The 12,651-nt window shown below is 33.0% G+C and overlaps 1 protein-coding gene across 2 annotated transcripts in view; it reads left to right on the plus strand.

Annotated features, from left to right (window-relative positions):
• The window catches only part of LOC124366973, a 615,086-nt gene that overhangs the window by 598,795 nt on the left and 3,640 nt on the right, over nt 1-12,651 (plus strand). Inside the window, exons 5-6 of one of the 2 annotated variants that reach the window (XM_046823610.1) lie at nt 7,704-7,845; nt 11,041-11,160. In XM_046823610.1, coding sequence (XP_046679566.1) covers nt 7,704-7,845; nt 11,041-11,160 — 262 coding nt within the window. The remainder of the gene's footprint in view (nt 1-7,703; nt 7,846-11,040; nt 11,161-12,651) is intronic. The other variant, XM_046823611.1, reaches the window with a different exon arrangement.

Genomic DNA, 12,651 nt, shown 5'->3' on the forward strand with positions numbered 1-12,651 from the left:
TGCTCGGTTGATTTAAGCTCTTCCTTGCAAAGCGAATAATGAAACCGAGACACTTTGCGTTTTCAATAGGGGTTTATCGAATTGAATGGTTTATATACACATTAACGCTCAAAGAGTTTGCTTAGACAAGTTGTTGGTTCCAAATTTCGAATGATGTTTCAAACCTCCCCCTCCCTCAAAAAAACGAAAAATTATATCTACTTCCCCCCCCCCCACCTTCACTTATATACCAAAAGACTACCTTTTGAAAAAGAACAGATGGAAAACTTAAAGTTTATGTGCTCTAAAATTAAGCTTCAAGGAAGTGTTATCAAATTTTACCCTAGCCTAAATGAGGACGGGAACAATACATTATTTTAATATAAATCCTAACTTTGTGTTTTAAAGGAAAATTTTAAAGGAAAATGGACAATTTCCAAAATGATGTCATATTGCAATTTTTTTAAGTAAAGTAATTTTAATAATAATAACAAAATATTTATTATTTAAATACGGTATGTAATTTTTTTATTGGACAATAATTTTGAAAATATATTTTATTTGTGATCTGGAGAAAAGTTGATGATCTGTAAACTGTAATACGTATACCATTTCCTTAGTATGTCCTAACCATTTTTCACATTCAAAGATAGCTTTAATATAGGCCCAATGAATACTGTGAGAATAAAAAAATACTGTAATATAGGAATATTATTTTCTAGTATATAATAAATAAAACTAAGAAAAAGAAGGAAAAAAACAAAAAATGTTAATTTATTTTATTACTGTTGATAATGTGGATAAGTTTATAAGTATATAATACCTCAAGATTAATAAGATCAGAAATACTCATAAGATAATAATAACAAGGTCAGATTAGTATGGTATACAATCTGCACCATTAATATAATTACAATTAAATTTAAGTAATGCTTAATAGGAAACTTAAAAGTAAAAATATGCTCTATTTAATATTCATACATGTTTTGTTTCTTTCAAAAGTCTAATTTTGCTGAAAGCTTCTTGAACTACCTCTTTAAATAATTAAACTTGTTTTGTAAACTTGTAATGAATATCGTATAACTATATTGCCGTGGAATAATTTATTTAAATGCTTTCGTTACATTAATAATTAACAAAATATGTACTTTATGAAATTTATGTATTTCTTAAATAACTTTTAACCTTTCTTAATTTTCAGACTTACATAATACATGAAATTTTAATTTAAATTTAGAAAAAAACAGTAACAGTCTTTTTTGTTAGTTACAGAAAATGGGATTTTCATATATATAAATAAATAAATATATATATATATATATCAGACTATATAAAACATTTCTGAGGTGTTGCCTTTGGAAAAATGCTTAAGCTTGTGGTTTCAAAATAGCTTGTAATTTGTAGTGCTTACCTTGTACATTTAAAAATCTCAAAATATTTCTGATGACTCTTCCAGATGGAAAACATAAAAAAATCCCTAATGTTTTCCTACACAACTTTCTTGGGCTTTCATTGCATTCTGTAAAGTATTAATAATTTATATTATACATAAAAAACCTGGTTCATTTGTAATATTATTATAGCAGTTTCGTAGCAATATTTTTTTAACTTTTAAATTTTTTAAATTTGTCTGATACTTATAATAAATGATGTCTTAAACATGTAAACGACCCTGGATTCTTATGGAGGTTTCAGCTTATCATTTAAATTTTGAAATTTCTTGAACGGTTTTGAAGGAACTCAATGTTTCCAATTTTATTTTAAGAAAGAAACTGAGCACTTTCTTATTTTAAGTAAAGGAGTGCAAAAGGAAAGTTATAAAATATGACAGTGATTTGAATGTGAAATCTACGTTATTTATCCACAAACTTGAAATAAAGATTTATTGAGATAACTTAGTCATAAGGTATTTGAACATAATTCCACTAACACTATCTGTTTTGGCAATAAGCAAATCATTTTGTAATTGGTATTTACAGTGTACTATTACCCTATCGGGAACAAATGCATTTTTCTGAAAAACTAAAACGCCAATTTTAGTCAAACTTGAATCTTGTGCTCATAATTAACTTTGTTTTCAACTCTAAATATGAAATAAAAATAGTTAGCTCTAGTAACTTAGTGGTGTAATTGTGTACATATTTTAAAGCAAATATAGCTATTTCAAGCAGTTCTAGCCACTTTTGTAATACTACAACACAAAAGTGTGCTAAAATCAAATCTTGTCAACTACTTTTAACATTGTCTATTGTTTTTCGTTGTCTCTATGAATAAAAAGACACATGTTCAAATCTTATAGGATTGTTTAAATATCTCAGTTTGTTTAAAAATGTAGTTATTCTACAATTATTTGCCAATGGCGCAGTGTAGCGGGTACGGCGGTTATCGCAAGATAACCAGATCAAGCAACGCCGAGCGTGGCCGCTGCTTGGACAGGTGACCGCTGAGCGATCCTGTCCTTGCAAGCGGCCCGCCTGCCCCATTTGTGGTGGTTCGGAAGTCACCTTTAAGCCGTTGGTCCCCAGGTTAAGTGTTAGAGAGGGCTTCTTAGCCCTAACTTCGCCTGGTAAAATAAGACATTCTTTACTTTTATTTTTTTTTACTTTTTATTCTGGTATTTTCTCCTTGCTATCATGGTTACCCAGAAGAGTAATGTAAAAATATTCGCTAACGCTCAGCCAAAACCCACAGAGTGACATGCACCATTATTGAACTCAGTATACTTCACATTTAAATGAAGCTTCATGGAAACTTTCAAGTCTGTAGTGTATTTAGTTTTCAAGCTATCGTGTGAACAAACAGACAGAGGCAGAAATGAATTTTTTCAGCTTCTCAAGTGATAAGCTTCGCTAAAGCTCAGCCAATAACTACTATCTTTCAGTTTTTTAACTGTTAATCATTTACGTTAAGCTAAAAACAAAAGTCTAGAAAAGCTACTAGCAATGTAGATAATGTTACCAAACAACATAGTCACTAGTTACTATTTTCTTCTGGACTTCCAATCTGTTCCCCAGAATCACATCTTGCACAAACACCTTCTCCTCATTTCCCCTCATACGTGCGATGGAAGCCAGTAATTAATACAGGGCTGGAGGTTTTCCAATCCATCAAGGGGTGTGATTGTTTTGGCATCTTGGGGTAAATCCCTCCGATCAATCCATGTCACCCATCGAATCTCTCGTGAAGGGAAATACATCATGGCCCAATCAGAGTCCAACACAGATTGGCCCCTTCGGAAGAAGACATATGTTTCATCTGGAGATTCATATCCCACAATTCTAGATTTATTTTTATTTAGTATATCACGTTTTGCTTTCGTTAGAGTACAAATGTTTGTTTGAAGGTTCAAACTTGGAAAGTTTCTTTAAGGTTTATTCTTTTCTCTGCTTTGAGGGTAACAAGGAAAGCTACCTTGCTGAAATTAAGGAGTGGTCAAGTTCACTAAATGCTGTTGAGGTGAAATTGCAATGGTGGGATCTCACTTCTCCCCCATCCACCACCAACAACCCCAGTCTCTGGGGTCCCCTCACAGTGTCACGCTGTATGTCACTGTGGGGGGGGGAAGGGGGCAAGAACAGTTTTTTTGAGAAATCACCCTGTTATTACTCTTCTTTCCTAGTCCTCAGAGCAATATTATCACCCATTTCTGAGGTAAGTTCAAAATTTCAAATCTCTTAATCTTTGCGAAGTTAGTTTAAAACCGTTTATATTTGTACTTAACAGACGGACAATTTTAATAAACAGAGAAATAATAAAGACGTTTCAAAAATAAATAACTGCAGTGTTCTGTGTTTGTATCGTAACCTAGTAAAAACACTATTTTCATTATTATGTTCATACTGGTACAATGTACATATAAGAGTACAAGGATGTAGCCAGTGAGGGTATCCAAGGGGTCCGGACTTCACCCAAATTTTCAAAGACTTTTTTAGTAAACGATTATTATTATTTATATACTTCAGTTATGTTAGTAATAACTGACATGTACTGCTGAAAGATCGTTCTCAACAAAGAAACTGGAAAAGAACTTTTTAAGGAACAAAATGGGGCCTTATTCTCTGTCCACTACGGGAAAGTATTAGTTGTCTGGACTCCCCCCAATTTTTTCCCTGGCTAAGTTCTTGCAAGAGTATAACCAATATCGCTATTGTGATGATCCAAAGAATCGAGTATTGTTTTTTCGATAGAAATATACGTTTTGGGACACTCATAAATAAAGAATTACTTTTTGAAACTTTTGTGTAAATGTGCATAACCAGTATTGACCAAAGTTTTCATCTGAGTAAAAACCCAAATGTGTATGACCAGATATTTTCAAGTTAGTCCTGGATACATTTTCAACCTAGGAAAATTATGTAAAGTACATAATTTAGTTGCATTTAAATGAACATCATGGACACTACAACTATAAATGCTACTATTATCAACTAAAAGAAAACATAAAACAGTGTTGTTCAGATTGATAATTGTGCAAAGTTGATTCGGCCAAAAAACTGTTGATGTTGTTTAAAATATGTTTATACGTTTATGTTTATTTTCACACAATTGGCCGATAAATGTTATATCCTTAAAGTTTAGCACTACTCAGGCTGCCTTTTGTACAAAAACAATTTTAAAAGAAAAATAAAACTAAACTTACTTAATTACCTCTAGGATTACGAGATTTATTTGCAAATTATTTGAAGTAAAATACAACGAGGAGAAAACAAAATAGAACCCCTAAGGTGTAGAACCTGTCTTGGGGTTCCAAATAAAATATATTACAGAAAATCCTTGGCGGAGCTCACCTAAAAAAACTTCTTACTTTCCCGCAACAATTCAACTGAAAATGATAGAGAAGTGTGCCCGCATGGACTTTTGTACAACATTATCATTATTACTATAAACACTTACTATTGTTACAACATGGTAACAGACCACAAAATATATCTCATTTTGGTAATATAAAAATTTTATCCCATGGAAACTCTATAAGGTCTCAATGCTCTCAATCCAGAATGTTTTAGCAATGAACAAACTAAATATAAGACTTTCGTCATATTAAGGAACCAATTATATAATTTCTGATGAACCTCGATGATGGTGAGTGTGACTGAACCACCGTAAACATGTTCAATCATGCAGAAGCAGAGGTGGAACAACAACGTATAACACCGTGATGAACGTAACATTAGTTATTTGTCGGAACTGATGAAACAATCGAGTAACGGAAAGACCCAGGCCAGCAGCCAATAGGAACAGGCTGAGAGTCGCAAGGGTCCTGCCTTTATTAGATTCCCATGTTGTTCTCCCACAATGTCTTGGTAACTTCAGATCAGTGGAAGTGAAGTTTGTCAGAGAGAGAAAGAGAGAGTTATTTTGTGATTGCTTCACATCGTCTCTCCGTTTAAATTCATTAATTAATGCTTACTATAATTTAGGTTAGAATGAAACTATTTTCTTTTTCAAAAACAGTTGAAAGTAACAGAGAAAGTACATTGGTATACCTAAATATTGAGAGAGAGAAGCTCCAAAAAGTCAGCATGTGCATGAATATTCATTTTACAACACAATAATAACAGGAAACACATTATTTTAAAAGATAAATTTGTCAGCATTCACCTGCATACTACTTTGGAGTCAAATTTTATATAAATAAAAAAGGATGATTTTTTTTTAATAAATCATCCTTAAAGCAAATTTTTACAGATGTTTAGAAAATTAGCCATAAAGGTTACATGCATATTTACCTGCATAATACTTTAGGCTCAAATTTTACAGATGAATACAAAAGTCATTCTTAAAGCCAAATTTTTACACATGTTTAGAAAATTAGACATAAATGTTACATGCATAAACAGAATAAAAAAAAATGCACATAAGTTGTGCTTGTGTTTATTATTAAATAGTATCAATCAAAAATTTGTTTTTTATGCAATTGGGTTTCTACCATACTCTACTACATTTTTAAAAGATCCTGTTAAAAAGCACCATGTGTTAATAACAAATATTAGACATATCAATGATTCTTTTTTCTTAGGAAAAACAATAATACTGGTTTAAATTTTGGGTGATGTTATACAAAATCTTCATATTTTTCTTTCCGTAAAATTTGAACCTTTTATGCCTATTTGCTAACAGAAAGGAAAAATTACAACAAAATTATTGAATTGATTTGGTAATTTTCTTGACTTTTTTAACCCAAATAAGCCATATGTTGAACGATATTCTTATAATGAATGTGAAAAAGATTCATTGTATCAGAGACTATCATTGACACTTTTTAATAAATTAGGCCATAAAGCCCATACAGTTGATATAAAGAGTTTCAAGAGAAAGCTGATGGACTGGTTAGTAAACCACCCTTTTTATTCTTTAAATGAGTTCATGGACTGTGATATTGCTGACTCTATATTTTGACTTGTTATTGTTGTTTCTTTTATTGTTATTGTTCTGACTTGCTGTTAATCACATGGCTGTTATTATTATTTTTGAATTTATTTTGTCTTTTTTTGTTACTGTTTATATTCATTTTAGAATTGTTAAGTTTTGCTTTTTGACGCACCTTGCTGGTTTGATGACGTAAGCTCTTGCTTTATTGTTGTGTGACAAGGCTGTTGCTATATATTTGTTATTTTTGCTATTTTTAACTTGTTTTTATTGTTGTTGTTGTTAAAATATTTTTAAACTGTTAAGTTTGTCAATTTCCAGTGCCTTGGCAAACCGTATTTTTTTTAGTTTTAAGTAAATTAAACACCTGACGATGTCTATTGCTACTATGGCCGAATGGCAAATAAATATTCTTATTCTTATTCTTATTCTTATTCTTATTGGTCTTTGATTGTATTTACTTCAAAACACCAACAACGTAATATAAACAAAAATAAATATATTTATTGAAATTTACTTAAGGTGATTAGTAATCAATAAATTAAATTATTTAATCTTTCTTTATTTTGTTGAATGAGCTTTAGAGAAGCTTATTACTTGAGGAGCTCAAAAATTTCATTTCTGTCTGTCTGTCTATATTTTATCCCAAAACGAATTAACCTACAGACATGAAATTGTGCATGAGGCTTTATTTTTATATCAGGAACATTGAGTTCAATTACAGTATGCATGTTCACACCATGGGATTTGGCTGAATGTTAGTAAATTACAGTTAATTGTGTGTCCAAAAATATATGTTGTATGTAAACCTCACTTTTTATATTGTGACTTGGGGTAATGCAACAATCAATATCATCTGGTTTTACAGTGACAAAATGCATAAGAACCCTAACCTGTTACTACATGTACAGTTCAAGGTCATGACTTGTGTATGAGGTCTCCTGTATAAGGGAATGAAAATCTACAACAAAAACAGAGGACATGGCCATAAAACTCACAACTTACTGCTATCTTTATTTAGAAACACTGTTTGGAAAAAATTTTCCTACTAGTTTTCAGAAAAGTTGTCACAAATACAATGCAATTTTCTTAGTATTGAGGGATTATTTTTATTCAATAATATTAATTAATTATTTTAGAAACTTTACTTAAATATATGCTGTTATCAGTGAAAATATGCTGTTATCAGTGACTATTTGTTATCACTGACTGACTGTTATCAGTGGCTATATGCTGTTGCATCCCTTACTTTTTTAGTTTGTGATATATTAATTTTGAATAGAAACAGTGAACAATTTTTTTAGGTTATGCTATGTAACAAGAAGTGTCACATGATAGAACTATTGTGTTGGCAGTGGCAGGAGTGGCACGACCCTCTCTGACGCTGGACCTGGAGCTATCCACAGGACAACCTCGTCCTCTGGGCCTCAGTCTGGACCTCGGAACCTCACAGCCCGCCCCCGACATTGAGGTGGACCTACCGTTGGAGAGGCAAGGGTTCGTATTCCGTTTTTTTAGTTAAAAAAAGTTTGAACTTGAACCTTGTCAGGAAATTATAATAGCAGATTTTATTCTAAAGCTGTATTTTAATCCCAAAATGTCCATCATATCCTATTATAAATAATATAATTTACATTTTCCCATCCATATTTTTTAAATTTTAATCTATGTTTGAATATACATCTAACAAAATATTCTTGATAACAAAGGTGGTTATTTGTTGTGCGTTGGGCAATTCAACCTATTTATACGTTTTATAACCCCCTTATGTCAAACGTTACAAGTATATAGAAGCTTATTACCGTAACTTGTTGATGCTGAGAGGTTTAATGTGTCCATTCATTTAAATTGGTTTAATGAGGTTTATTTGGTTCATTTCAAATTTTGACATAATGGTTCTACGTTACTACGATATATAATTTTTATATAATAATATGTAATTTTTTGTATTATCGTTAGTCACATAATTTTTTGTCATTGCATGTATGAACAAATATTATTTTAATTAACCCTGTAACTCATAGTGTCAAGGACCTGAATTCTGTAGGAAGTTATGGAACTCAATTTAAGTTCTATTTAGTTTGAGTTCAGCATTGAGTTTAATACGGTAAACTCTAAACAACTTTCTACATAGAGACGAGTTTGACCCGAACCCTTCACTCTTATCAGATGGATTCATCTGCATAGATGAATAAACATCATATGCCAGCCAATAAACTATACAGTGGTAACTGTTCACTAGAACATCCCCCAAGAAAACAGTCCAATGGTGGCTGGCGAGTCTGGATCTTGCCAAAAAGACAATCTTGCTTTGAAAGACAAACATAAAAATTCCGGTAGTTTGTTATGTTATAACACATTTATGGGGTATTAAAACAACAATTTCACGGAGGAAGATCCTTTAGGTCCTATTTTTGGAGAGTATTTTATACTTCCTAAACCTCCCAGTGTATCAGCCCCCTGAAATAATTTTCTATATACACCACTGGCATATATATTCCATAGGTTAAAATATAATAAATACATATTTTAGATCTCGCATCACAAATTTAAGTTATTCTGCGTTTATAAGGTTTGAACATCATTCTCACTATTAATAATTAATTTTATTACGATAATTACATTATGAGATAAATTACTCGTATATAAAGATTATCTATAGAAATGCAATACATCACAGGATTATTTTTGGAGGTAGATTTTCATTTTACCACTTCAACACTGAATGAAGTTTTTACCCCACTCCAGTTTTGTGTATTTTTTTACTCCTGGCTATGTATGACGATAGTAAAGAAAGTGTATCATGATATGTTGATTTTGGATTCATAGTTCATTACATTTGGAATGAAACTTTAGAACCTCATACATATGTTTTTATATTGCTGCTTCAATGAAGAATAATCATGATTAACCATAGTACAGGGTGAGACAGAGGAACTTGCTTATTTAGAAATTACATTAAAAGGAAGAAATAAAAACATGAATTTATTTTTTTTTTATATAAAAAATACAACATTTAAAATTAATTTTTACTTAGTTTTAAAGATGAAATCAGACAGATCACGTCAATTGTTGTCAATGCACTGCGCTAATTGGACTCTGAAGATTGTTCAACTTTTTCCAGTATATCAACCGGTATGTTGACGATAGTTTGACGAGTTTTGTTCTTCAGTTGAGATGGGAACAGGATCATGGGAAGATCAGTATAGACCAATGATTTTAGATAGTCCAATAAAAAAATAATCGCACAGGGCTAAATCAGGTGATTGTGCTGGCCAATGCAAGTCACCTCTTACGGAGATAAGGCGTCCTGGGTATCCAGCAGGGATCACTTCTGGCTGGTTTATACCTTCAAATTGAACCCACCACTGGACATAGCAAAAACCGATGTGTCACTTAAATCTGGGCAACCTTATGATGTCCAGGATTGGCACATCACTAACCGCAAATGTCGAGATTCTGGGGCACAAGGGCAATTCGATAGGTCTAGTCTACTGCGGGAGATGACTGTTGGGGTTGGTGGGGTTTGTTCCCTAATCTCAGAGGTTCTTGCTAGTCTCAACAAGGGTGTGCCACCCCCTGCCTGCTTTGACTAGAGAGGCTGGTTCAGAGCTGGCCTCCCCTTTTTTTCCTCATGGATCTCGATAGGAGGCAGCCCCTATCCCCTAACATTACCCATCCTAAATATCCTGTCACACTCCGGAAGCAGCACTAAGGTTCATATTGGACTGAGTGCAATTTATAAGCTTCTTGTCCTAAGAGGACAAAAAAGGCATCCTGTGAGTGTTGACGCAAAACTGCTATTGACACTCACGGTGCGTGCTGCGTCCTGCTGGAACCACACATCCATCTCATTGTCGGCAAGAAAAAATCGTGAAGCATACGGATGTAACGGTCACAACTGAAACTGCCTGCTTGTTTTCTTAAAAAAAACCATGGACCAATTATCTCAACTCTCAATAGAACACACCAGACAGTAACACGCTGAGAATATAGAGGTCACTGATGAAGTTGCCTGGGGTTAGCAGGGCATGTTCTGTTTATTGACACATCCTGACAGATGGAAGTGAGCCTCATCACTATAGAAAAGAAGTGTGCCTTGAGGCATGTCAAGAAGCGCCTCACATGCGTTTTCTCAAGCAAAAAAATCATGTGGTTTAAGTTTTTGCACAACAGGTATTTTGAAATGATGAAACTTCAGTTCTTCCTGAAGGATTCACCTCACAGAACGAGCAGGTAACCATTTAGCAGCTGCCGGTTTATGGACAGACCACTGAGGGATGCAAAACAGATAGCCTTACCATGTCAATGTTTTGAGGTAATGTTGCTGTCCATGAAAGTCCATATTTTCTTGTCATGACATCACCCCCTGAAGTTGTTTACCTATGAAACAATAGACTGATGGCCAGAAACACGAACACAGAGTGCAATATTAAAACGGGTACAGAATACACGTTGCATGTCGACGATGGAGTGTCTGTTTGTAAAGTACGCTTCAACAGAGAACGTGCGCTCTAACTTCGTCCACTCCACGATAACAAACTAAACTGAATGGATCATAAAATTGTATGATCCACGTGTCTCGGAATAGCCGTTCACTTCACGGTAACCAATTCAAATAAGCAAGTTCCTCTGCAAGTCGGTTATTATTGAAGTCTTGAGTTGCTGTCTTGGAGAGGATGAAATGTGCAGGTGGTACCATGGCGCCATCACTCGGCTTGAGGCAGAGAACGTCTTGAGGCACCACGACGAGGGCAGTTACCTCGTGAGGAACAGCGAGAGCTCTCGGCTGGACTATTCCCTGTCACTCAAGTGAGTTTTTAGTACCAATCTCTATACATATGTTATGGTTCAGTTAGCTATCACTTTAGTCAGTAGCCTACTTGTCACAGAGCTATCAAATATGATTAAACCACTCAAAAACCACACAATTGGAAATTAACAGAAGACTTACAGACTTTTCAGATGTCCAGATGTACACACAATAAGCCTCAGGCATCTGCATTTCCTAGAAATGTCATCAAGTGTAAGAGTTTGAGTGAATACATTCTCTGTGAGTGAAAATGATTTAGCTGTAAGTAAATGTAAAGCAGTTATTGTGAATTTCAAAACAAATAATAAAAACAGCCCTTTAGTAAAGGTTTACACTGAGAGAAATCTTCAAAATTCTGAAAATACAAAATTCTTAGTAATTTTTGTTAAACATAAACAATTAATTAGAGAACTGAAAACATAAACCGAGCTCGCTTGATTCTGATTCTGTTACAAATCTGTCATGCTTACTTGTATCCTTACTTAATGCATCTTGATATTTAGATTAAGGGCAAAAATTTTAAAATGAAACAAACATTATCAAAATTATTCACTTTCAGTTTAGAGGAAATCATGCAAATCAACTTCAAACAGAAGAAATTCTTACCTTCCCTTCAATTTATAATTTACAAGTTATAAAATTTGTGTATTGAAATAAGTCCAAACTCATTTAACAAGGCTTGAATTAATAGGGATGAAAGCCAAAGATTGTTGCTAGTTGATAGGAAATCAGCAGATCTTGAAAACTACCTTCTAGGGTCCATTTATTTGAAATATCACATAAAAGTACACATTGTTTACACATATTTTACACAATGCTCTCTACTGGTTGAAAAATATTGCAGTGCAACAGAAATTTCTGAATAAGTGTCAAATATGTGTACTTTTATGTGTTCTTTCAAATTAGTGGCAAGCTCGAATGTACTTTTCAAAGTAGCCTGCTCATTTTCCTATCAACTAGCAGCAATAATTTAACAAGACTGTTATACAGAGTGTCCCGTAACTCTCTGGACAAAGGTATACCATGTTATTGCTCAGGTCAAGAGAAACATGTTTCACCATATGAACATAGGTCTTCAATGCTTAGTTTTCCATTTGTCTATCTGTATGTTTTTTTTAGAAAAAAAATAATATCTCAATATTTAATAAATTAAATTATACCAAATTTGGCTCAAAGGTTTATAATAACAAGGGCAGTTACTGAAAAAAATATAATGAAATTATCTTTAGTATTTTCTAAATGGCGGCCATTAAAACTTATAAACTTTGAATATTTTAAAAACAAGCATTTTCCTCAAGCATTATAAGAAAAACAGTTTTTAGAGGGTTTTATCACAAATATAATGGCACCAAAATTATTTAAATCAAACAATAACTGATTTCTATCCCCCTCATGCCCTCCTTAGTTATATCACTGCTTTACAATATCGAAGTATATTTTAGCACTTGAGACAGAATCTGTGTTTTAATCAGCATTAAACAGATTCACGT

The sequence above is a fragment of the Homalodisca vitripennis genome, chromosome 7, assembly GCF_021130785.1.
Source record: "Homalodisca vitripennis isolate AUS2020 chromosome 7, UT_GWSS_2.1, whole genome shotgun sequence".
In the NCBI taxonomy this organism is placed as follows: Eukaryota; Metazoa; Arthropoda; class Insecta; order Hemiptera; family Cicadellidae; genus Homalodisca; species Homalodisca vitripennis.